The 26818-nt window shown below is 42.6% G+C and overlaps 1 protein-coding gene across 1 annotated transcript; it reads right to left on the bottom strand.

The window, feature by feature from the left end:
- Window positions 1-4092: 4092 nt before the first annotated feature.
- LOC108116768 (zinc finger protein 768) lies at window positions 4093-24544 on the bottom strand. The gene is made up of 6 exons (XM_017228797.2): window positions 23086-24544; window positions 8792-9689; window positions 7889-8729; window positions 7207-7404; window positions 6755-7158; window positions 4093-6600 (listed from the first exon to the last, which is right to left on the bottom strand). The coding sequence occupies exons 2-6, from the start codon at window positions 9269-9271 to the stop codon at window positions 6037-6039; spliced, it is 2487 nt and encodes an 828-aa protein (XP_017084286.2). The 5' UTR covers window positions 9272-9689; window positions 23086-24544; the 3' UTR covers window positions 4093-6036.
- Between the last annotated feature and the right edge of the window lie 2274 nt (window positions 24545-26818).

Here is a 26818-nt window from a genome sequence, read left to right as displayed (position 1 = left end):
TCTGATTTCTGGATTCCGATCTCTGGGCGCATTAGCTATTCATTAGCAAAATTAGTGAAATAATTGATTTACTTACGTTGGTACTATTGCATTTGCAGTTGCAGTTTGTGATTGCTTATGTACAGTTCGAGTTCGAGTTGAGTTACAATTAATAATAAGTGCCTCCCGCCCGCTTTCGGAGCAGGCTGGTATTCGCATAAATATAAATAAAATTTGTTTCTATTGACTCTGCTCAGTTATTATTTCTATGGTAGTTATTAAATTGTAGTCCCTGTCAATTGTTTATAATAATTACAAACGTATATATTAAAGAAATCTCAACATAACAAATTGTGTTCGGTTCGTTCTCCAATCTGATCTAGTCGGATCCTTCGGGTTATTTAACTTAACGTTATCGATATCGTTAGTCATCGCACGATAGCGATAAACTCTGTTCCACTCGCAAGCACGAGCAAGTTTTAAAATTATGTATCATTTCATTTGCATACTTCACTTAACACTTAATGGAATATATTTAATGTCTGTAAGTAAATGTTACTATGAGTTCTCCTCTGTAGTTCATTTTTTCGGCTTTTTCGTCGATCCGCGTCGACTTTTACTATTTTTTTTGCTGTTTTTTTTTTCAGTTGTAAGCTGTTTGATTGATTTACCTTAGTACCGCTGCTATTGTTTGTTGATATTCTGATTTCTATTTATTATTTACTCGAGAGCTGAATTCGTTTATTGTTTGTCGGTTGCTTGTAAAAATTCTGTAAAATATTTTCGGTACTATTTCATTCGGCTTGTGGTTTGTTCCTGTTGCAAAAACAACAATTCGTATATAATATAAATAAATTATTTGATTTCTGTCTGTAATAAATTACTTGTTCTATGGGCACATTGTGTCTACTGCAAAAAGTGGACGTACATCTGGGCATAGACTGAGGCCGGGACCTTTCACTGCAATTCAAGAACCAGAACTCAAGGCTTATGTTTAAAGAATGTTTAGTTCTTTTGGGATTGATAATGAACTCAAATTAGTTTAAAAACGCGACTGTGTTAGTGTTTAAAAGGAACTGGATTTGGCTTGTTCAGCTAAACTGAAAATCAGGAAAAAGCGGACCCAATACTCTTTCTATGCCAGTCTCGTCCAGATTTCTGCAATAATTTGAATATAGAGTTTTATTTTTATCAATATCGCCATTAAGGCGTAATTAACAACTAACGAGGCTATTGTTGTTTTGGATTCATTTCACTTCTCTTTTTTTGAATTTCTTCAAAGCAAAAACGGGTTATGGATGCATTTTTGCAATCTCTGATTTGTTTGTTCTGAAAACAAAAGCTTTTAACTGGCGTTCAATACAATTAAAAGTCTGTGATTCCTCCTATTCCCGCAGCTGGCTGCTGTCACAAACTTTTTAAGGTTACATCAAATATAAGTAGATATATCGTATATATAAAGAGTATGCCTTAATTAGGTTAAAAAATATAATACACCATACATATAATATAAGAGTTAGGGTTTCCATATGCTATACGCTATTTTTCTTATTTTTTGCATTTGTTTCACTTTAAATTGATCTTTGCTTTTGCTTTTACTTTTGAATTTGATTTATTTTATTATGTTGTTGTGTGACATTTATCATTTCCTCTTTGGTAATCGCTTCGCTTTCGGATATTTGGTAATTCAACTAAAACTTTTTTTCGAATTCACATAAAGTCCTTCTTTTCTTTAAAGTCAAATCAAACAGCTGTTTCATGGCTTTGTACCTTTATAAATACTATTATTTTCCGGTTTTATCTGTATCATTTATATTTCTCAGTTTTAAATTAATGCTTACCGTTGCTATTTCAATGTGTATTTACCTATTTGCTTTAATATTTCATTCTCTTAGCTGTTTGTTGAATTAAGTTTGTTTGTTGGTTGCTTTTATGCTTGGTGGTTGACTTAAAAACTATTATCACTATTGCAGAAAGCGGCTGTACTCAATTATAATGCATTCGCTTCTGGAAATTGCGGGGTGGAGGGTCGGGCTTTTCACAGTAAACTCTTCCCTCCATCCCTGACATTTTCTTTTCGAGTTTGCTTCATGCTGTTGTAAGTTTGTTGTGGGCATTTTCTATGAATTTTGTTTGTCTCTGGTATTAAACTATATTCTGAGTCTGAAGTATAAGCCGGAACATTGATCATTTTTTAATTATTCACAAATATTTGTAGCTGTTATTGTAGTTATTATGATTTGATTCGCTTGTATTATATTATAATTACTGTTATTTGTTTTTAAGAAGAAAGGATTTTACTTTATTTTTTTAGTTTAGTTTTTCTTTTTGGATTTTCAGGTGTCATGATTTCTTATCGAAACGCAGATTCCAGATCAATTTCTTTTTTCTTTTTGCTTTTTTCAAGCTCGATTTTCTTCGTCGATTTTGATGTGCCAAGTTTAAAATATTTCCATGCCTCTGTTACTTGAGTGTTTGTGTTTGTTTGGGGCTTTGCTTTATGGTTACATGTTACTTATGTTTACTTATTATGGCTCTTTGATATTGCAATTAAAATTTCTGCTATAAAAATTACTTGTATTTGTACTCTTGGTTATTTAAATTGGGCTATTGTTTTTTGTTAGGTATGCTTGTAACTTTGTTTGTGTTCTTCCTATTTCTTCCTCAGCAGTTTTCATCTCTGCGGTGTCTGTCTGCAGCTATGTATCATTCGACTGTCATTCAGGGTTTTATAATGTTGCAGTTTGGTCTAATTGGTTTGTCAAGTCGTACCCCCTTTACCTATGCAGGCTTACTTTCTGTCATCTCAAAAGTTACCCCATGATCAGTTATCCTTCACATCCTCCATATACGGATGTAGTTTCTATATTTGTCACGGCCGGTGTGGTCTTTGGTCTTCACTCACTGATGCCTCTTGGATGGACTCCAAGAGCAAGATTTCTCTGAAGCAGCTGGTGTACTCCATTTTGAAGCTTTCGTAAAACTCATCCTTGCTATGAAACTTTCTTTTTTTTTCTTTTAGCAATTATGAAATAATGAAATAATAGGACAACAAACAGAAAATATAAAACAAAGTTAAGTCGTATAAATAATAAGTAGTTGGAAAAGAACCGCAATTTACTGAACATCATAGGGGGATCGATAGTCTCCCGGATGTTCGGTAATTGATTTGGAGCGTTTGAAAATGTTGTTCTTAGTCTCTGTCTTTATGCTAGATTTTGTTGCGCCTAAACATATGTTTTTGTTTTTGTTTAAGTGTATGCTTTAAATTTTGTGTTAATGCCTAAAATGTACAAAAGTTTTACGTTTAGGTTGTTTTGTTTTTCATTTGCATTTATCACAGCGACATTCAGTCTAAATTTTGCTTTTATTGGAATTATAGCATAATTTGCCATAATTTACATTGATATAATCGTTTTCATTATCATTTTTTTAACTAAAACTAAACATAATTTTGATTTAAAGCCAAAAGGTTCGTGTGTCTGTTCGTCATTTGTTTGTATCGATTTTTCTTTTTCGATTTTTAAAGCCGAAAGAATTAATAAAATTTTGTCTATAAGGCCTAAAGGTTTGCTACAGCTTAGCGTTATGCTAAACTTTATGTCTTTATAGCAAATCATGCTGATCATTCCGATCAAGTCCCTTTGGTCTAATTCCAATAAAAGCCTCCATATTGGGTACCATATCATTTTTGGATGTTAGCTGCCTTTGTGCCAGAACATGCAATCATTTTTGATTTTCGATTTTGATGTGGAAATTTAATGTGCCTAAAAGGTGATTTTAAAATTTTGACTAATTTTACCGTAATTCATTATTAAATATTTTACAATGTCAAACAATTTGTTCAAACTATTTATAAAACTTTTGCTGGTAGATTTACATTTAATTTTATTTTATGCCGAAACATGCTATGTACAATTTTGAATAAGCCCTTGTTGCCGAAACTTTTGCAGCGACACTCGTATCACAAAAACCAGACGCCTGCCCAAGCCGAAAAAGTCGTAGTTTTGCATAATGTCGAAATAGTCGGGGATGCCCCCGAGTTCTGTGGGGGTATGTTAAAGGGGATAAAATGAAAAAAAAAAAGATCAAACAGATGATACGAACTGAAAATCAGATAAATCATATAATTGTTTTATTGAAATAATTAAATAATATATCCAAACATAATGCAAAATCTTTAAGCTTAAAACAGTGAAAACAAATCGTATTCGGAGCACTTGCCTTGATTGCAATAGAAACTTAATACACTAATTCCTAAATTTATTAAATAATGAGTGGAGTAGATACTTGATAAGGTGAAACGACTAAACTAAAGTTAATTTCGCTCTTCGCGGTTTTTCTTTACATACACATTGATATATATGTATACTTTTATACATAAATATGTAGGAAACATATGCTAAAAGATTAATAACAATCATAAATGCTTTGACGGTACATTGGAAAATTTGATAAGAAACTAAATTTGTCGATTATATCCACACAGTTGGCAGGGGATGAACGTGGATGGTGGGGTCGGGTGGTTCTTAAAGTGGTGGAACGGTTTGAGTATAGGATAAAATGTTGATACGTGTTATCCATCATTATCTTTTGACTATTGTTCATTCGTATGGCACCTGAAGAGTCACATTTGAATTGCCTGCTATGTAAAACATAAACATGATGTTCCTGCTCCTTTCCGTTGTCTGCCTTGTGTGTGTGTGTGTGTGTGATTGTGTGGACATTTTTGGGTTAAACGTATGCCTAATTACTAAATAAAAACTCAACATAAATTACACATTAGTTGGGGAAGACATCAAGCCTGTTCTTCACTTTTCGTATCGTTAAATTGCATTCAAGTACTGTTTTATACACTTTCAAAAATCACATATCAGTTGAAATGAAAAGTAATTTCTAATAAGAGTTTCGGGGCCCGGCCCTTCCCCTTGGCTTAGCCAAGTCTCCTTGCCCAGCCTAATCTGATCATCCATAATCATTCAATAAAAATTCCAATACATCGACATACTCGTACATATCTAAGGAACAGAACTAAACTTAGATGCTGCTTCGAAAAACAAATTGCTCAGCGCCAACGTCTGCGTTTCCCCCTTCCCTGTTCCTTTCCCTTCCTCCTTCTTCCTAGCTGCCGTCTCTATCACGCCACATGTTCATACTCATATCCCATATCTGCGCTATCCCTATTTTACGCCCAATATACATATATGTATGTATATTTTCGGTCGATTGTATCAAAGATCAAGACTGGCGAACTTTGCCTTCCTTGAGTGTCCGTGTGTTTGTTTTTGTTTGAGTGTATATAAATATTTTATGTGTTTGTAGTCTTTTAAGTTGTTGGGGTGCTTAAACAAAACTATCAAAAAGGAATCGTATAACGTTGTGTTTTGGCTCTCGTTTCTCCGGCTGTCCGCTCTTGCCTCTCTTAAACAGTGACCATCTGCATTTCATGTTTATGGTTTGTTTCAAAGGAGTTTAGAGTCCTTTTCAAAAAGACTAGTACTCGTCCTGTTTCTCGGTTCGTTTGTTTGCCATTACCAAAACTGTGTTTTTAGATATAAGATTAGTTTTAAAAACTAGGAGAATTTGTATGCGTCTAATACTAGAGAACTAATCGAACCTATCAAATATGGTAAATAGTGTGTGTCCTCAACTTTGAACTCTCGCCTCCCGCACTCCTCTCTCCTACTGGTGACATCATAGAGATCCGAATATCGAGTGAATGTGTGGATGAATGGGAATCGCGTGTGACAGAGTTGGCGGGGGCGGAGGCGCAGCTCCGCTAGCCACGCCCGGATGGCCTGGATGCCCCGGGTGACCCGGATGGACCGTATGGGAGGCCGGCGGCGGCGGCAGTGTGATCGAGAGCGTCACAGTCTGCGGAGCCGCCACTGGCGAGCCGTGGGCAGACGAGGGCGTGGCCGCTGTAACAGCAGCGGCTGCTGCAGCAATGTGATGGGCGGACGATGTGGGTGGCGGAGGCGGCGGCGGATGGTGTTGCTGCTGCGCCGCAGACGGCTGTTGCTGTTGTTGTGCCCCAGTTGCTCCAGTGGTGGGATGTCACTGAGCCACCACGGAGGCGGAAGCGTTCTGCTGCACCACTACGCCGGATGCCACCGAGTTGGCCACCGTCACGGTAACGGGCGGCGTGGGTCCACCGTTGGCGTGTGCCACGCTGGGCTGCTGAGCCTGCTGCTGCTGGGTTTGGAAGGGATGCTGGAAGGGAGGTCCATAGCACTGCGGAAAGTAGAGTTCATTCTTCACTACCGACTGCTGGACGACGGCGGCGGCTGCCGCGTTGGACGCTATGCTGCGCACTGGAAGGATGTTGGCCTTGTTATCCACCGACGAAGGGTTGTTGTTGTTGAGGAATTGCTGGGCCGCCAGGCTCTTGGCGTCGTTCATCAGATGATTGGCTACTGTAGCCACCTGAGCGACAGCGTTGTTGTTCTGCTGTTGCTGCTGCTGTTGCTGTTGTTGCTGCTGCTGGTGCTGCTGCTGCTGCTGGCGGCGCACCTTGGTGGTATTGGGGTTCATGTGGTTGTCGATGTGTTTGGTCACCTCATTCTCCGTGGCAAAGCGCCTACGGCAGTTGGGCATTGGGCAGCAGAAAGGCCGATCGCCCTAAACGATGGGAAAAGAATATCATAGATTAGCACTCTGGCTCTAAGAAACAATTTCTCAATGCCAAGTTAGGATTAACTTTATAACATTATTTTAAGAACCCCAAATTGGCACTGAGAAATCGCGTCGCAGCGGGTTGAGGCCAGGCTACAACTACCTGGTGGGTCCGAGTGTGCTGGTCCAAGATAGCCTTCTGTCGGAAGTCCTTACCGCACTGGCCGCACTTGTACGGCTTCTCTCCGGTGTGAATGCGCAAGTGCTGGTTGAGGATGGTCCGCTGGCGGAAGAAGCGCGGACAGTACATGCAGCCGAAGGGCTTCTCGTTGGTGTGGATGCGCAGATGCTGCGTGAGGTGCGACTGCTGGCGGAAGCGCTTGCCGCACTCCGGGCAGGGATACGGCCGCGACTCGATGTGGATGCAGCCGTGTTGTAGCAGCGTCGTCTTCTGCTTAAACTCCTTGTCGCAGATGGGGCACCGCACGTAGAGCGGCATGTTCGCCGGCCTTACACCGATGTGCTGCAGCACCTCTGGCAGTATCTTTTGACCTGTGCGAGAATCTGATTAGAAGGTAGCCGTCTCCAAACACACCGCCTACTAGTACTCACCCTTGCCGTCCTTGAAGTACGAGGGATAGTGCATGCCGCCACTGCCGTCCGGCGTTCCCTGCGAGTCTTCGTCGTGGTACCCACCGCCCGTGCCGGCAATATCCCCCTTGGTGTCGTTGTCCTCTCCTGGAAAGGGCACGTCCGAGGGCCACAGCGTCGGGTGCGGCCCGTTCTTGAAGATGAGGTGTGGTGAGACGTCTATAAGTGGGACGTGTTGATCCGCAGAGTCATATGGAAGTAATCAAGCGAGAAAAGGCCAACTGTTAGCAGCGCTTAAACTTGGCGCGCAGCCGAGATACAAATCTTCGAAAGAGCAGCCTAGCTTTCTGTTAAGGGACGGAAAAGATTCGGTTTCTGGCTGCTGACTTGCTGCGGCGGCTAGAAGGTGGGAACCCAGCTAATTTTCGGTTCGCCTTCCGCTTCTGCCATCAGTGAGTCATCGAGCCAACAAAGTATTAGTATAGTATAATTTCGATAGCTTAGCCAAAAGAGCGCTTAATTGCAGAGAGAAGTGAATTTTGCAGGGAAATCAGTTGCCAAAAAGAATGAGACAAGCCGAGCCTGCGACTCAGCTGGCTGCACCTAGCTTGGGTCTGTCCTAGCACTAGCCCTATCTGATTCCCTGTTCGAATCTGTATCTGCATCTGCATCGGTAAGTTAGTTATCTGTATCTGTCGCTCGCCTTGGTGGGTGCGCACATGCTGATTGAGGATGGCTTTCTGGCGAAAGTGCTTGCCGCACTCGGGGCAGGCGAAGGGCTTCTCACCCGAATGGATGCGGATGTGTTGGTTGAGAATGGCGCGCTGCCGGAAGCTGCGCGAGCAATACGGGCAGGTGAAGGGCTTTTCGTTGGCGTGGATGCGCAGGTGCTGCGTGAGATGTGACTGCTGGCGGAAACGTTTGCCGCACTCGGAGCACGGAAAGGGACGTGCGTCCGTGTGAATGCGATCGTGCTGCAGCAGAGTGCTCTTCTGCTTGAAGTCCTTGCCGCAGGTGAGGCACTTGAACAGCCGCAGGTCGCTGTGCGGCTTGTTCTTGTGTGGGCGTCCTGGGCCATTGCCCGTCCTCCCGCCGGATGTCACGCCCACTGAGCCCACGCCCACACCAGCTCCTGTCGCACCACCCACGCCGCTCCCGTTGGCTCCGGTACCGCCCTCATTGGCATTGGTGTTTGCCGGTCCGGCGTTTTGCTGCCCATTTTGTTGGGCCGGCAGCAGTTCGGGTAGCGCATAGCCCTCACCAGCCCCGCCTCCTCCGCCACCACCGGATTGCTCCATGGGCAGCACGCCTTTGTTGAGATAATGCAGCGGCGGGAAGCCGGGCGGAGCCAGCATCCCTCCCTGCGGCGCCGCATGGCGGGGGGCATAATAGTCCGGAGTCTGAAAGCCGTTGCCGGGGTCGCTCTGCGGTCCACCGTTCTGCTGGACGTGCGGATTGCCTGGTTCGCCCGCATTGGAGCCCGAGTGCTGGGGGTCGTTGCTGCTTTGGTTTTGGTTGGGCGCGGAGTTCTGCTGGTTGGCGAGCTGGAACGATGTAAGACGTAGATTAGTCAGGATTTAGGCGAAGACTATCAAAAGAAGTTTACCTGGTTCATGGGGTCCTCGTCGGCGGCCCCGTTTGCACGTTGCTGTTGTTGTTGCTGTTGCTGAACCGAGGGATACGGACTTGAGGATGGGGATACCTGCTGCTGTCGACCGTCGCCGCTTCCGTTGTCCCTGGCCTCCTGTCCTCCGCCTGGAGGACTCTGCGGCTGCCCCGTAGCCGCCGCCACGGCTGCAGCCTGGGCCGCCGCCTGTGCCGCATTTTGCTGTTGTTGTTGTTGCTGCTGCTGCTGCTGGGCGGTCAGGTGCTGCTGTGCCTGCTGCTGGATGTTGGGGTACATGTCGCTGCCCCATTGGGCAGGACTAGCGCCTATGGCGCCGGGGTTGCGGTCTGCGTCTTGTGAGTCCTTATAGAGGACGTACGGTTGGCCCGTATCCTGGGTGATGCAGTACATAATCTGGCGCGGAACCTTCAGGCCGGCTGCTATGCAGGCCGCAAACGAAGCCGAAAAGTTGATGGCCATTGCTGCTCTGCTCAATAGATAAGTCCAGGTAATGGCTGCTGCGAGCTTGGGGTCCTAGTAGATTTCGCCTGTAACTTTCGCGTCGCTTTCGGTTATAACGAAGTCCCTTTTTTACTGACTTATTCTGCTGCACATTTCAGCTGGTTATCTAAGCCTTAATAGTTGTGCTGGGCTTATCGCCGCTGTGGTTTCTGATGGTTATTTGTTTCTCTTCATGTTGGTCAAATTTAAAATTCCTTTCTTCTTAAGTGTCTTATTTATTATTTTGGTTTACAAACTTGTTTTTGTAGTTGGTTCTTCCGCCTCTCCGAAAGTCGTTAGATTTTTTTTTATTGAAATGAAATTTTATCTCTCTGTCTCTGTTGGTTTAAAATGGGTTTCAAGATACTTTAATTGATGCGATTCTCCTTCGGTTCAACTGCAAAGAGAGAGATAATTATTGGAGGGGACACCGGGTGATTGATTTGATAATGCCTTTATCATCCCCCAACTGCCATTAGAAATCAACTACACCATTAACTACGCCATGTGGTTAGTATGCAAAGCGGATCTAGTTCCCAACTCCACTGCGATACCCATAAAAAGTGAAAAGGCCGGAGACATTAGCAGAAATGCCTGGCAAATTAAAAACAATGAAGATCATCAGCGGCAGATTGGGAGGAGTGGCGCATAAATGGACACCGCATGCCAGGCAGCCGAGGTCCTCCCCCCGAGCAAGTTCCCCGAGCCCCGCCCGGCGACCCACAAGCGGCTGTCCTCATGTTTTGTTGCTCTGCCGCGGTCTGTCTTGACTCACTTGTCTCCCTGGCTCTCTCGCCTTTCCTTTTTCTTTTTGGCTTCGGTTTGGTTTTATCTTTGTGCTGTTACTTCTCTTGTTTAACGACGATGACGACGACGTGACAACTTTTTAATGCGGGATCAAGGTCTCGGAGAGCGTGCGCTTTGCGGAGCACAGGCACTTCGCAGACACGGGCAGGGTCTCAGATATACTCGAACACCAGGACAGAAATGTATCCCCGGGACAGCCCGCATAGTGCTAACTGTTTCCTGATTCATAAGTAAGTGACAACGATAATTAGAAACCAAATGCCATTTAAATTGGTTTACATCAAGCAGCTATCTTTACACTTTATATATAAAGTTATATGAAGTTTCTATTTCTGCTGCTGCTTTATAAGCGAATAATACTTTTGATAGTTTCTTAATCCTATATTTATTGGTAGAAACCGACTAAGTATAATTTTACAGAAAGTTTAATAGAAAAATAGTTCATCAATGACACCAACTCCTTGGCCGTAAGACCATCCTGTTGTCATTTACAAAACCTTCCGATACTTTCTACTAATTCTGTTCGAATCCTGCTACATTTTTGCATAACCACCAGGTGACCAGGTACGAGAGCCTTGGTCGAGAATCGGAAACCGACCATCGGAAATCGACTATCGAGTGCCGAAGAGGCGAAGAGATCCAAACTACCTTGAACCCGCAAGTGAACGCGAGCTGCTTGGAACTCAACTGCACTCAGGGACGGAGGCGCAGATGCAATGTAGCTGCGTTCTCCAGCGATTGCACTTCGTGTCAAATGCAGTCGAAGTATGTACATATACGTATACGCCATCGCCACATCCACAGCCCCAGCCGCCGTGCCGTTGCTATTTGTGAATTATTGCGCTCCATTGCCAGAGCAACAGCATTTGCAATTTATGCGTTCGTTGTCGTCGCAGGTCGCCTTCCATTTCGATTCCGCGTCACACTATCTGTTTGTTTTGCTGGCTGGCCCCTCTCCCGATCTTCGACAACGCCTCTACGAAACCGCCTTTCCTCCTCCCTTGGTGTATGAGCGGCCCATCGCGCTCTTTGGCCAACCTTTGCCAGTTTACCAGATAGCCGTACTGTTCTTGGTTCTGTTAGTTAGTATGAGTTTGCGTGTAGTTATAAAATTTTGGATATTACGTATACGCTACAAATCCAAGATAAATATAAAAATCTCTTACAATTAATACGCTTTGGCGAAATATTTTAATAATTTATTCTAAGGATATCAGACAAGGATACGCCTTACGGGAAGTAGGGTGAGTTTTCGATACAACTTCAATTGTTTAGTAGGCTTAGTATAGGCTTGTCAACCCAGCCATTTCTGGCTGCTATTATCTGACTCCATTCGTTTGTCGGTATGAAGTTTTAGCCTTAAGAATGCTTGAAAACTGTCGGATAAAAAGAGCTCTTCAGATTAACTTAAAATTAAGCTTCAATCCTGATTATGCCCGTTATCTTAGAGTAAAAGGGTAGGACGAAGCGTTGTGGATTCTATCAAGCAAAACGCTCACAAACTTTTTTATATCGTTCATTTTTAGTTTGCTTAATATTGAGTAGGGTAAACAAACGAAATCCACCTGACGAGGTGCTTAAAAAGACATTGAACTTGAATCAGAAAAACTAAATTTAAAAAAACCCCTAAAATCTAATGGATCTAGTTCAAGTTGACGACTTGAACAGACTTCTCGTTGGGAAAGTTCGAGATATGGAAGTTTTCTTATATGTGTATAAATGAATACTCCATTTTTCGGCTGACTATTGCCAACGAAATTAAGTCGCCAATTTCTGGCTCACGCTTCGCTGGCAGTGAAAGTTGTCAACGCGCCCGTCTCCAGCTGCAACAGCTGCCCCACCCACAAGTCGTGGTCCACTTACAAGGGAGAATGATATTTCAGTTTATATTTCTATTTGAATGGCGTCCAACAGCGCGGTGGCCAATGACGCTTTAGCTTAGTGCCAATGGAAAAGCTTGCAGTTTTAGACTCGTGTCTCCAGCATGTGCACATGCATGTACATATCTGGTGTCGCGTAACTTGTATCTTCTGGTGCCGCGTGTGTCTTGCCTTGTGACTAGGCCGTCAGGTGTAAAGTAGGTGGAGTCTGCCCGCAATTGCCCGCCCATCTCTGCTCCCATTTCGCGCTGAGAGTGCATCTCGTTTGGCTCGGCTGCACACTCATTGAGGACGTGCCCATCACCATATTACTAAAGCACTGCCCAAAGGCCTTTAACGGTCTTTGTTATAGGGGCAGTTATAAGGAACTCGACCACTGCACTCCCATGGTATAGCATATTCCATATTCAGCATATTCAAACAGATCTGATAGGAAATTTAAAACAAATATATCGATATATGTCGACTTGCCAAGGATTTCTTCTACTGAACTTGCTCAAAAAGCAAATAATGTTCTTCGATAGAGATTTTTTTTAGCAATTTTTTTATTTCTTATAATATATTTGTCGATTAAGCTATGTCCGTCTGTTCGTCTGTCCGTCAGAACTATAAGAAAAAGAGTTGAGATTAGGCAGGCAGACTCTTGAGCGAAAGTTTATTTCAGCATTCTGCCACGCCCACTATAACGCCCAGAAACCGCGGAAAACTGCAACGTCCATAATATTATAGTGTATACCTTTGTTTCACCTTGTATAACATATTTTTCTTTAATATCTATCGACTTACCAAATTTTTTAAATCGAAACATTACTTTGCTGTTTATGAAGAAATGTAGATTATATGAGATTATATGGCCTCACATGGGCAGTGACGATACTATCAGTTACTCAACATGCGTTCTCTGACAATAGGTGGCGCTTTGTAATTTACACTAGCAAAATGAATTTGTATTTTTAAATTGTGTAAAACAGTAAAGGGTATCTTATAGTCGCGGCACTGGACTATAGTATTTCTTATTGTTCTGTATAAATTTTTATTTTTATATTAGTATCCAATCATATGTACATATATAGCCAAAACTAGTAATTAAGAATTCCCCTTAATAACAGGCCGTGTAAAGGACAGAGATGATGTACCCTTATCGGAAATCGCGAAACGGAACCAACTTCAAGGTTACAAAAAGTGCCAAAAGTTTTGGCGCTTGTTGCTGCACCAGCAGAAACAAAAATGAGCGGCAAAACATTTAAGCGTAATTTGTGTAGCTATCTAATTCAATGTACGAAAGCTCTGCCACACATATACACTCACACACACCACTTCGTGAGCTGATGGGACGCAGAAGGGGAAGGACAAGGAGAAATGGGGAGAGAACGCACTACAAAGAGAGAATAAAAAGAGAGAGAAAAAAGAGAGAGAGAGAGAGAGGGAGCCCATAAACTATAGCGACAGGTATAGAGATGTGAGAGTAAATAAAGACAAAAAGAAAAATAAGGCAAAAAGTGACTCACAGAAACAGCCGAATGGGCATTTATTCATCTATTCATTTGTTTTCAGAGAGCGTTTCGCAAAAAAAACTTTGGTGCCTGAGGTTATCTGAGTATCTTGTATTTTTTGGCCCACCAAAATAATTGAATACAGGAATTCAGATAAGAGCCCCACTGAAGTAAGTTCTTTATGGCGGATTACTATCCCCCACTTAGTTGCTTAACTGCCAGCTTTTGAAGGCATTCTGAGATTCGCAAGCCGTTATCTCATTAAATTATTTTTTGGCAAATACCCGTAGATTTAATTGGCGTCCAACAGAGAGGCTCTGTTGTGTGGCACCCAACACCCAACATCAGCAACGAACTCGTTCGGCGGCAGATGGACCTTACCCAGCACGCCACACATGCATTAGGAGTTGGAGATGTACATATCTGTTAGCTACACAAGCCGAAAAAACGAAAAGACAACTACGACAGACTCACACACGCACATACAATTAAGTGATTTTGCTTGTTTTATTGCTGAACATTTTGTGAATTTTAGTTTTTTGTGCGAAAAGCGTTTTTGCTTATAATTCATCATATTCCTTTATGGCCTGACGTTCGCACACATTCGTGGCTACGCACACACACAAGTGCCCTACTCTTTCGACTCCGTTCCCCTCCTACCACCCCCTCCTCACCCACGGCCGACTCAACCCAGACACCAAAAATATAAATGAATTCAGCCCCAGGGAGAATTTCGCAAAAAAAATCGGAGAGCAAAAAAGCAAATAAAAATTGCAAATGATTTGTGGCAATTTTTGTTGCTGCTCTTGCTTTTAGTTTTCGCCTTCTGCTTTGAGCTTCTCTGCTCATTAGAGCCGTTTTGTGTTTGCCCCTTTCCGCCTTTTTCCGCCCCCGGAGAATCTCCTTTGCATTTGTCAACTTGATTTACGCGCAAACATTTTTGCTTGTGTTGGAATCCACTTAAGGTCTTTGTGCTTTACAATTGCAGCCCTATCGAAAAGTGGTTAATTGATTTGACTTCCGGATATGAGTTGTAGCACTCAACCCAGGTGGCAGCGCCCTAATAATAAAGGCGTTCTCACCTCCACTGGTGGCCTTTCCATCGCAGATGCAAAGCATTCGTCACCTAATGGAAAACCCTTTCCGGGGGCCCGAAACTCATATCAGACCATCAAGTCAGTCCAGTTTCAGGCACTTATAATAAATCTGTATCTAAATTCCTACCCATGTCTAGGAGCACCAAAAATCCATCCAGTTCCCCTTCTTTGGGTTTGGCACACTGGGGCGCTGAGTCTGTGTGTGGCCCAATGGATGTGTTAGTATGTATACAGGGTATAAAGACACTAACCTCAAAATGCTGATTGCGGCAGGCAATGGCACGACTTGTCGAAGCTCAGAACGGGGCAGCTGGAAGAGGTAAAGGAGGGGTGAAAATTTGCAAATTGCAACGGGCCGCGAACACAGGCGCACTTCGCAGCGCACACAGATGCACGTGCTCACACAGACACCCCCGAAACGAGCCGAAATTCGCATAGATACCTCTACCACTGCAGCGGCGTGGCAGATACACACAGATACGCTGATACAGTTGCAGTTGCAGTTGCAATGTAGCAGAAAGCAAACTGCAGACGATCGTGAAATTGCTTCTGACTCTGCTCAGTGGCATTTGCAATAACTTCAAAGGGCCAGTTCACTTTTCATTTGGCGCTTTTTCATAACACTTCTGTTTGCCACTTGGCCCCTTCTCCTGCTGCTTCCTCTTTCCTCTCGCGACGTCGTTGCGTATACGCAGAGTTGTGCGGCACTCAGGTAAATTATGCGTTGTTTATTCGACACTTAGCCCGCCTTGCGATTGTTTTCGGTGCACTTTTGCGTTTTATTTCGGTTTGTGTCGCTGGCAGACTACATTTTTAGTTATTTTTGATGGCTGCCTCACAAATTCTCGACGGTAGCGCTCTCCGCACATGTACGTACGATGTGTACAGCTTTTTTATTAGATGTCGGCACGAAAAATCGAACAAAATGCCAAAAAATAACAAACCGAACGCGAAGCCAACGCGAATCTGAGTACGAACCCGAAATGAGACTCAACGCTATTCAACTTAACTCGCCTCTCAGCGATGCCTCGTCGTCTGAACGGTTTCTCTGCCTTTGGTGCTTGTGCTGGTGTGTCCCGTGTGAGTCCATGTCTTGCCGCTTCTCTTTTTCTGTCCCTGTGCCTGTTCCTGTATCAGTGCCAATCGTAGTAGTAGTAGTGCGCGCTGCATGGGTGTGCGGGAGCGCGCCAACTTTTAGCTTAGGAATTGCCGAGCCAAAAGAGAGAGAACCCGAACACCCACCTCCCTCTATTCCCACCTCCAGGTATAGCTGCCCCTCACCAACAAGTATCACCACTGGAGAGTCAGAGAGTTTCTCTAAGCTTTTTTAGCCAAAACATTCGCGAATTTTTTCAACTTTTTGCCGGCGAGTGAGCCTGCGTGAGTGTGGGTGCCGCTTGTGTCTCACACAACCGTCATTGTGTTAGTGCAGTCTCTCAGAAAGCTCTCTCAAGAGCGCTGTTGTCATTTCTCTAATGTTGTAGCAGCGACGTCGTAGTCGCAGTTGGCATAGCTGTCCTCTGTCGCAGCACTCCACTGCCCATAATATTTCGAGTATAATCTACGTATTTGTTATTACCTTTGCGCTCTAGGATCTGGCCCGATTAATAAGCATAGACCTAGTGGCAACGAGTCCCCACCTCGCAGATGCCATATGAACACCGAAAGTAAAAGATCACTTTGAAAAAGCTTAGCTAGATGTTCAAGAAGTACTATTGAAGTTTTAATTTTTTTAACTTCGAATTTGGAATAAAAATTAGACAATACAGACAACACAAAACATTCTTTTTCATGTAAACCATTATTTTAGCAACAAAAAGTTTAAATATTTTGCTTATAATTGATACTTAAACAATTACAAGTTACCCACCAATGCTGTTAGTGTCTTCTTAGTACACCTTCAGTTCTAACGGTCAAAGTATCCGTAACTTAAATTGTTCTCTTGACAATAACGGTGATGTTGTAACAAAAGACCATTACGTTCGTTGAAATAATCCAAGCAATGTTCCTATACTTTATCGATTGTACAAAGATCGTCGTTTGCTAACTAAACTAATTGAAACATGTTCAGTTTTCAGACTTGAAAAAAGGTTCAAGAGTTGTATGTTTAGAATAGATATTAAATATAAATATTAATCGTTAAACACTGATTATCTCAGAGTGGAGTAGTCTATATAAAAACCAGAGGTTTATTATTTTTATACAAGAGCCTATATAATTTTCCCAAGCATATTTTCCTCGGTGTTTGAGTGCCACATAAATATGCTTTTTTCAAACAGTTTTAGTTTCATTTGAGTTAAAATACATTGCACGTATAAATTAGAATGAAATATTCTGAAAAAGACAGATAGTTACAAAAATTTCTTAAGAAAACCAACAACTACAAAAGTAGATTTCACTGTATTTAGTTGCACCTGCGGTGCCCAGGAATTCCTAAGACTCTTAAATGCATAAGGAATATTAGTTACTGTGATTTGAAAAGTTAGCTTGAAAATAATCGAACTTCTCACCCTTTACCTCCTGACTCTAATCGGTAAATCAGCGAAACCTTTGGAGCTCTGACCAAGTACCACAGCCGTTAAGACAATTATGTCTTTGGAACGCAACCGTCGCACCCAAGGCAGCGACCCCCGCAGTCTCTGATTGCGGGCTTTTATCGTACCAGAAAATATCGAATTGTTCATTTGATTTTGCTACTTTCCGGGTTAGAAGCGGTGTTCCAGCGACTGCGAGTGACAGGTGCATCTCGCGGGGTGCGGCGTGCGGTTGTAAAGGGAGCAGTGGAAGGGCCGGCAGCGTGTACAAATATAAAGTAAATTATTGTATGATGTGTATGCATTATTGTATAAATAAACAGCGCTCTTTTTATTTTCTATATAAACAACAGAAACAAATCTAGCAGATACACTCGTACTAGCACATGTATGTATGCGCTGCTGACATCGTGTCTTTTCAGCCGTTTTTTCTGGTTGTTTACTTTTGATTGGTTTTTGCTTTATTTCAAGTTTTCTGCATTGCTGCAGAAACGGAAAACACGAAAAATTACAAGTTATTTTTTATGCTGCTTGAAAAAAAAGAATCGAAATGCCATTTCGGAAGAGAGCAAGAACATGCTCAGCGAGACGGCCATGCAGGCATCTTCCCTTGAGATGGCCAAGAATAAACGACATTTGCTACTTTCAGAGATATATTTCTATCTTTCATCTTTGCCATCCCTCGCACTCCCTCTAGCTCTTTCTCTCTCTCTATCTCTCTCTCTCTGGCTATCTTTCTCTATTTGTGCATCTGGCGTGCAGTTTGTAGTTTAAATTTAGCATTTTTTATTGCATTGTTGCCAAGATTCCTCCTACTCTTCATCTTCTCGTGGTTCCTGCGAGTTGTTTACCATGCATTCAGCTGTTTTGCCTCGCATATTCGCCCGTGGGGTGTACTTGCGCCCCTCGTCGGTGTCTTTGCGCCGTGCCTTTTGGTTCAGTAACCTATCGATTTGATTTTGTTTACCTTTCCGGCTGAACTGGCGAGGAGAGCTCCTATAGCTCCATGCATATGAATTGAGTCTGTAAAGGTACTTCTGAGCGGGGATTATCCACAAAACACAAATAGTTTTATTCATTAAAACAAGTTTTGACATACGTTTGTTTTCCACGCTTTTTTGATGCAAAGCAAACCGAATTTTCTGATAAGGGAATTTACTGGCAATAAGGTCCGAGTACTTTATGACTCTACATCAGCGGGCTTCCGTTTCTATCTGTGTGAATATGCAACTCTGTCGTTCTCTGGCAAAAGCAACATGTCAAACGAGTCTAATGCAATTACCTTAAATGACTGCGAAATGCAATTTAGCGAAATATGTTTTAATCTGGGGAAAAAGCGAAAGGCCAACAGCTTAGGTGCAAGTATTCAAGAAGAGGCCCTTTTCTGCTGCCCAAGTAAAGTTGGCAGGTACCAATAAACGCAGCCCTGCGTAGTTCCACTCCACTTCTTCCGTCGGCCTACAGGTCAATCCATGCGTAAAGTGTGAAAATTCGCACGCACCCAATAAAAGCCTCTCACCACATAAATCGGTGACCAGGCTGGTCTCCTCTGAAGACACCTCCTCAGCAGTCGTATACAACTCGTGGGTCTTTCCGTTTAATGTCATTTTTGTAAGTAATAGGATTAGTTCGGACCACAGGTCGCACACCTTTTCACCGACCCTAAGTATCTTCTTCCACTGAACATAATATTCCTACTGAATTTATCAGTCCATCATTTAAGTTATTAGGTTATAGGGAATGGGAAATTGGTAAACAGCGCGTAAAATTTTTTTAGTGTATTAAACAATGACCTGCACACTATTTCCTAGCACTGTCAATTCTGCCAGGAAAGCGGAAACACTTTCAGATGTTGCGCCAAAAATCCCGTCGAGAACTAAATCACTTCTGACATAGTTTTCCAAGCTGTAGTGGCTGGATCTAGCAAATGAAGTTGGGGCAACGGGGCGTATGCGCATTTTTAGGTCTGGCAACTTTTTGAGAGCCCTTCGGGGAGTGTGTCAAATTCAAATTGGTGAGGGTTGGCCTGGGCTTCTATTGTTTGCACACAGCCAGCTGAGTGAAACTTTTTTGAAGAAATATGCCGGCGTATTGCTCGTTTCTAGCCACTTCCGTTTCAAAATACTGCAGCCGTGCTTAAAAAACTTTACCGCATTTTCTGCTTTGTTTGCCTTGCCCGAAAGTGAAAACTGTGAGATACAACGTTGAAGGCTTTCCTTCGCTTAATTTTCCCCTGCTCGCAGGGAACAAGTTTTAATGGGCAGAAAAGTTTCGCAGACAGCAACCAGACAAAAGATAGTTAAAACGGAAATTTTTCAACGAAAACGAGTCACCGTATACGGCCGAACTCGCTTTTGTTCCACATTCTAGACGCCAGTACTTCTGTTAGCTGATCTGAATGATAGCCAAATGCCCGCTCCTCACATTGCCAACAACTGCTGACTGTAAATCAAATGAGGCACATTCGATGCAACAAAGAAGAGAGAGGGCATCAACATGGAACGGGCTACTAACAAAGTTTTCACTGCATTTAAATGCAGTTGCAGGTTTCAAATATTTTAGCCGCCCTGTGAACGGCCCGGAACGCCCCTCCTGGCTGCAGTCTGCATTTTTTACGAGAGCCGGGGTTGGGGCCGGACCTGGTTAAAGTCTGGCTGCATTGTCCTCCCAGCAATCCCGCATACCCCCAGCACTTCTGCGCTCTTTCTATTTTATATAGTCGGCTAGACAAAAAGCGTACTTGTGCGAGCACTCGCAATTTCTGAATTTGGCCAGAGGAAAGTTGAAAAACTCAAGAGTGCGCCAGGGCGCAGTATGCACGTGCAAAAGCTAAATGCAAGTTTTTGTTTCATTCTATTCGTGGCTTACGAATACACATGACTGTGCCTGCATAAATGGAAAGAGTTTTCATTTGTTCACTTCATATTGTTGGCGCTGCAAGTGCGCCTAGAGTTTCATTTTAAATCTTAACTCTTGCTTGGAAATGTCGTGATTAATTCAGCTTCACCTGTTCCCAAACACCAAAAGCTGGAGATTTTTAGCAGATATTAAAGAAGAAAGGTGTATAACCTACGGTTGGCAGCTTATTTATTCTTCTGTTCTGGGCGAAAACAGCCAGCCCACTTCTGCTTCAAGCCTGATACCCCTGAACTTCTTGAATCCAATAGCTTGGCAAAATGATTATTGCAACAACAACGCCATGTGAATAATAGTAGAGCCCATTCCAGACCCAGTGCTCCCGGCAACCCCAATTCCAATCCCAAGTCCGTTCCCCATTCACCCGTTCAGGAAAAAGCGAGCGAGCGATCTTGGTACGGGTGTATGGAAATATTATGCATACGCCCCGTGCTGCCTCGCGATAGGCTATTGACATGCATTGGCCAACCCTCGACCCCGCCATATTGTGTGTCGTTTATTTTGAATAAAATAAGACAAACAAGAAATAAGTTTTTCCATCTTTTGTTGTGGCACAGTGGAGAGTGCTCGTGGGCGTGGCTAGAGGAGTCCGTATCAAGTGAAAAGATGAGTCTCTGGCTGGCTTTAATCATCATGGAGCCTTTCCAACCCTTCCCCACTCAGTAATTACGAACGTAGTCAATCGGTGAAAAGGGCCATTCATCTGGTACTCGACTCATTTCCCCTCCAGCATGTGTGTGATCTCATTTCTCTGTCTTTTAACTATCACATACGAGTGTGTACCTAACCATACGTTTCCTTATTGGTACTTTAGTGCCATCCAACTTCCGACCTAGTTGCCCGACTGAATGAATGCATCAATCCTTTTTTTAGCCAGCCACCCACCCATCAGATTATCTATATGCATATCCATTCCGTCACTCTCCCAAGGCCAGCGAAAGCCCGCGATCCACGTTACGCTGAGAACCACCCAAGCCTTCACTTCGCACATCTGGCAGCCTCCCTGCAACTCGCCCCATTGATTGCCGTTCTAGTTGCTGCCTAGCGCAACTTTCACTTGCTGTTGCAGCTGAAGAGGACTCGCATTGATGTGTCGAGTGGAATGTTTGTTGTGAATATTTATGAATAGCGGTTTTGAATAGTTAGAGGGGATAATTAGAGCTGTCTGAAAAGGACCTAAAAGTTTACCGATGCGCGTGAAGGGGACGTACATAAGTGCGCATGGGATTAGATGTTACTAAGGCAAGATTGGTTGGCTGAGGAACTCTTTGGCAGCCCAAAGTAACACCGTGTTACATTTAATTCTGATGTTGTATACAAAAAGCAGACCTGCTCATTCCCCCCGTTAATGACATGTCACGTTTGCTCTAGACTCTAGAAATGCATTCAATGACATGGCAAAAAACCCGCAGAGACAGAGAAATATACGCAGCAGCTGCAATAAAATTAAGTGAAATGGCATGGAAAAGAATGCAACCGAAAAATGCAATTTGCGCGCGGATCAGCGGATTCGGTGGGTGTTGGATGGTGGATGGTGGGTGGTGGGGGCTTCTGCGGCTTCCACTGTTGCCAACTGCAAGCGCAGCACCAACTTCAAAAAAGAGAAAAGACGCTCGCGAATGTAAATTAAACTTGTCATTAATGACATGGCCCACACGTACAGCTGCAGATGCAGAAACAAATGCAGATTCCCAACGATAGAGAGCGAAAATATAATTGCGCTCTTTTGGGCGACGCATTGTCAACCTCAGCACATTAAAAAAACTGCAGCTACTGGCTGGTGCGGGATGTAGATGGGGAGGGGTTGGGGATGGCAGACACTCTCCGTCTCTGTCGCGCATCCTCGTGTGGAAGGACACTCGGCAACTGACCGTTCGGTCAGGCCACCCCTTTCGTTGTCTCCCCATCTCCAACCCCATAGTACACACTGCCCTCTCCCCTGCCTCTGCCTCCGACTCCGCCGCTGCCTCTGCCGCGGTCGCTGCGAATACTGCTTGCCTGCCATTTTCCGTTGAAATGTGTGGAGTCAACTGTACTTCGCCGGCCACATACACACTCTTACAAGCATTTTTATATACGAATTTTATTTCAATTCATTTAAAATATGTGTAATGGCAGTTTTTTTTGCGTGTTGCTGCTGCTGCTGCTATTCTTGCTGGTGCGGGCGCTCATCCTTTCAGTTTTTGTGTTTCGATTGCTGATGGCCACCCACTCCTACCGCCACCCCGCCAGCTTTCAATGGGCAACGGGGGTGGGCGGTTATTGGAGTTGTTTCTCGCGGTCCTTGGGTGTCGGTCCGTCGCGCATTTTTTCAATAATTAATTTTTTACGCGTAAGTGAAATTTGCATGTAGATGTGCATACAGGCATGCGTGTGAGCCCACTGTACATAGGCATTGCACATATGTATAAACATGTTTGTATGTGGGCACACCTACACACTTGCGCATGTGGGTCCCCGGGGGCTGTTATATACGTCACGTGTTCACATAGTCGTTCACGCCGTACATGGCTTTGGTTTTTGCGTTTCGGATTTGGATTCTATAATCCCCGATTTTATTACCTATTTCTACCAACCCATAAGCATGCATGCCTGACCGCACTAACTGGACTTTAACTTTAATTTTTAACATTTCATATTTATCATTCTTAACCTTGCAATGAATTGTAATTTAAGCATGGAAGAAAAGAATAAAGTGTTTATTAATATTCATATTAGTAGGTTTACCATTGATATGCCTTTTCATTCATTAAATTTAACTTTAGAACGGAAAAAAGTTATCTCATTGACTATTATACGTTACCCACTTTCTTAGAATTTATTCGGAAGGCAACATAACAGAATCAATAATGTAAGATTTTTACATTTACTTTGGAGTAGTATCACAATAAGATCATCCTAGCAGCGTTATAACAACCTAAATTCAATAGTTTCCGAAGTATCGATTGGCAGACGACAGACATGATCGAGTAAACTTTTGACGCTGCCAAAGAATAAACCAAGTTTACCCAACTTACAAATAATACTTTGCTTAAAAAAAAAAGATGTAGAACGATCTGTACTTACCAAATTGACATGTAAAGACGAGTCCTCGAAGGATTTCTTTTGCTATGACGCTAATAGGTGTGTGGGGATTTTCGACTTATACCAGAAAACAACGTCTCCGTTTGCCTCTATATTTTTAAGATCCTTCTTGTGAATTCGTTAATAGTAATATAATTTTATTTTTAGCCTAGAACGTTCCTTCTATCTGAATGGAATTTTATTTTGTTTTTGCTTATCTTTGTCTCACTACTAATGTTAAGTTTATTTTTGTAAGTACGAAACGCTTTCGAAAACGGATTTTACATGCTTTAAGATCATATTTAGCTTTTGCCACGATATGAACAATTTTAGATAATTTGTATATGGATATATATTGATATAGTGATGTTCTCCAATCCGATTTATCTCCTCTGCTAACGTGAACTTCTAGCACTAACACGTCCACACACACATACACAAATGTACACTTGTGATTGCGCAACTTTGCACAAAGCTGTTTCTACAGTTTGCTGCTCTTCACTTGCGAAATGGTTATTGCCGCTTCCTTTATTTTGATTGCTTCACCTCTCAAAGTTTATAAAGTGTTTCTCAGCTCGATTCATTCAAGACTTTTTAAGAACATTTTCTCGACCGTTTTTTGACGAACACAAAATTTAAGGACTAAAGCGAATATATAAACCTCAACACAAGAGTTCAATTTTAAAAACGACAAATATTTTCTGTTTTTCTTTCCGTTAGGACAATTTTTTCTTGCTTTTTGCGTTTTGCTTTTCTCCCGTTAAAAACACACAAAATAAATTTAACAAATTTTGGCTATTTCCGTTTTTGTATTCCTCTTTTGTTTATTTGGCTTTTGGTTTTGAATTTCAGTTTTCACTTCTGCTGTTGCTGTTTCTGTTTCTGTTACTGTTACTGTTTCGTTGCTCTATTTTCTATTTGTTATCCTGTTATCGGTCTCAGTTATCGGTTATATTCCTTGAATTCTGCTATTGGATTTGGTTTTGGAGGCGGGTTGTAAGGCTATTTCTGGTTCTGATTCTGTTTCGATAGGTTTTGTGTTGGCTTCGGTTGCTATTTTCGTTTGCTTCTGTTGCTTTGTTTTGCTGCTTCTTGTTATGGTATCTATGTTTTCCTGGCTATTTCGTGTGTGCTATTTTTGTTTTTCGTTTTTGCTTTGCTTTGATTTGCTTTGATTTGATTTGATTTGCTTTGCTGGTTTGTTGGCTGTGTTCTTTTGGTTTTGTTTTTCGTTAATTGTTGCGCTTTGATTTATTTCTCGGTTTAGTTTATTTGATTAGACTTTTTATTATGGTTACAAATTTCTTATATTATTTCATGTACTCTTGTTATTCGTTCAATTAGTTATATTGATTATGCAGTTGTTATCGGTTGGTTGTTTGATGTTGTTTGTTGCAGTGGTTGTAATTGTTGCTGTTATTGTTGTAGTAGTAGTTGTTGTTGTTGTTGTTGTTGCGGTGTTTGTAGTTGTTGTATTCCAAATTTTGTTGTGAATTTTGTTTGTTAAATTTTGAGAAACTAACTAAAAATCACTTTTTGTTTTTTCATACAACTGAAAGTTAATTTTAATTTGTTGTACTATTTTCTTTTGTTGTTGTAGTTAATGTTAAAATTTGTATTTTGTCGTAGAATTGATTGCATTAAATTATACTGAAATTATTATATTATTTTGTTAGAAGAACATTCGAAACTAAAAGTTAACTGATGACAAATAAGTTGTTATCGTTGTCGCTTTATATTTTATTACATTTGTATTATTATAGAATGGTATTCGTTCCCCTTCGTTTCGTATTATTCTGCCAGTATTATTATATTATTATTATATTATTATTTGTTTAAACAAAACAATATTTCAGTAAGTATCAACAACGTTTTAACGTAATGTTTAAAAATGTTCCAAACAGTCAAAAAGCACCTGCAATAGAATAGAATAGAAGACCTCTGATTAGTGACTTTGTAAGTAAGGCCCACTATCACTTTTCGGCACATATTGTCGAGATCCAAAAACTGTTAGCGGCACAAAACACGTGTAAAAACTCAGTTTATTAGATTGTAGTTCAGCCAAAGAAAACTTAGCTCATCGTGCTGTTGAGGTCTTAGTTCTGGTTCCTTTCCCTCCCCTACTTAACTTATCGCGCTTCCTTTTGCCCAAATAAACTCAACACATGGCACAGGCACTGCCTCCCGCAGACGGCGAGGCAAACAGCCGCAGACACATCTGCTCTCTCATCCTCAGCCAAAACACAACCCGCCCAACACCCACTTCTCTTCTATTCCTAACCCTAGACACAAGTGTCTTGTATAGGGGCACGCAATGTCTAAACAACGGAGAGGACTGCGGAGAGCCAGAGAGACGGCGCAAGGACAACGCCGGAAAGCTGGAAAATATGGGAAAACTAAACGAACAACAAAATTTTCAAGTTCAAAACGCCGCTAGATGATGAAACAAGGCTCCCGATAACGTTGCCCCCAAAAGGGTGGGTCTCAGTGGGTGAAAGGGTGGGAAAACAAGACAAAATACATCCAAACTAAGCTGCGATACGATATAGTGCAGCAATACGGGAAACAGACGAAAAAGCTGCGGCAACGCCAGCTGAATAAAAGTTGCGCGACGGCGACTACAGTTCGTGCTGGCAGATTTATGGATAGCGATACAACTCACACGAACACACAGAACTAGCTTTTAGCCGTAAAAGACACGGTAAGTGAACCAACCGCCGGCAAAGCCAATTTACTAAAACACAAAAGTTCGGAATAGTTCAACAGAAATTGTTGAACCGCATCGGGGAGAGTCAATATTCGTATATGCGGCAGATACTTCGCTCTGCTATTGGGCTAAGTGAGCGGCTAACTCTCAACGTTCTATCCTTGCAGCCTTAAAGGCAATTAGAATGTTCACTTTAGATACGATTTGTCCTTTCCGAACACACAACTTGGACTCGGCATCTGTGTACTTAAGTCCCGAAAATAATGTACAGTCAAACTTTTGTTACTCGCACTACAATCTGTCACGGATGAATTTCAATATGAAGACCTTCGTCATTTTAATACTTTGTTGCCTTGAATTTTGTTCAGTTTGCAGTAAGGAAAGTGGGAGTTACAGAATCATCTACACGGCTAATTAAATCCAAATTTATTTTCCTGAGAAGCTGAGGGCTAGGCCCAGATCCCAAAAGGTTGGGTCATAACCCCTGAGCCAGAACTGAGACACGGAAACTACGTTTTCTTTGGGCGCGCAAAAATGATGGAAATTTGCGCGAACACTCCAAGAGCCAGCGAGCTCCGCGAAACGCACCGAAAACGGCCAAAAAGATGAATATGTGCAAAAATCTTTTGCATACGCTCAAGAACCCATGAAAGCGGCGGCGGCCAAGCCGAAGCCGCAGTCGCGGTCGCGGCCAGCGTTGGCGGCGGCAGCATCAGGAGCCGTGAGAGTTGAGAGAAGAGAGAAGAGAGCCAAAAAGAAACTGAACAAACCTTCTTCAGAGGGTTTTGGAGTGTAGAGATGGTTGAGGAAGGGGAGGGATTGGCGCACAAAGCTTTTTACGGACACTCGCGCTGAGCCAACAACAACGAAACAAAAATTAAACGAAGCGAACACAAAAAGACGACGAAAACGAGAGCTTCGCCCCCACGCCCCCATTAAAGTCGCTAGTGAGAGAGTCGCCCCGCGCCAGAAGAGAGAAGTACTGCGAGAGCGCTTCTCAAGACTCTGCTCGTATGTGTACGAGAGACA

This window comes from Drosophila eugracilis, unplaced genomic scaffold (genome assembly GCF_018153835.1).
Source record: "Drosophila eugracilis isolate 14026-0451.02 unplaced genomic scaffold, ASM1815383v1 contig_2154, whole genome shotgun sequence".
Taxonomy (NCBI): Eukaryota; Metazoa; Arthropoda; class Insecta; order Diptera; family Drosophilidae; genus Drosophila; species Drosophila eugracilis.
Note: the sequence above shows the minus strand (reverse complement) of the source record. Positions and strands in the feature narration are given on the sequence as shown.

Excerpts from the sequence above, each read along its gene's own strand:
- LOC108116768 (XM_017228797.2), bottom strand. The coding sequence starts at position 9,271 with ATGGCCATCAACTTTTCGGCTTCGTTTGCGGCCTGCATAGCAGCCGGC. Across the intron at positions 7,159-7,206 it reads GTACTTCAAGGACGGCAAGG|ATTCTCGCACAGGTCAAAAG; the intron begins GTGAGTACTAGT and ends CCTTCTAATCAG. Across the intron at positions 6,601-6,754 it reads ACACTCGGACCCACCAGGTA|GGCGATCGGCCTTTCTGCTG; the intron begins GTTGTAGCCTGG and ends CCCATCGTTTAG.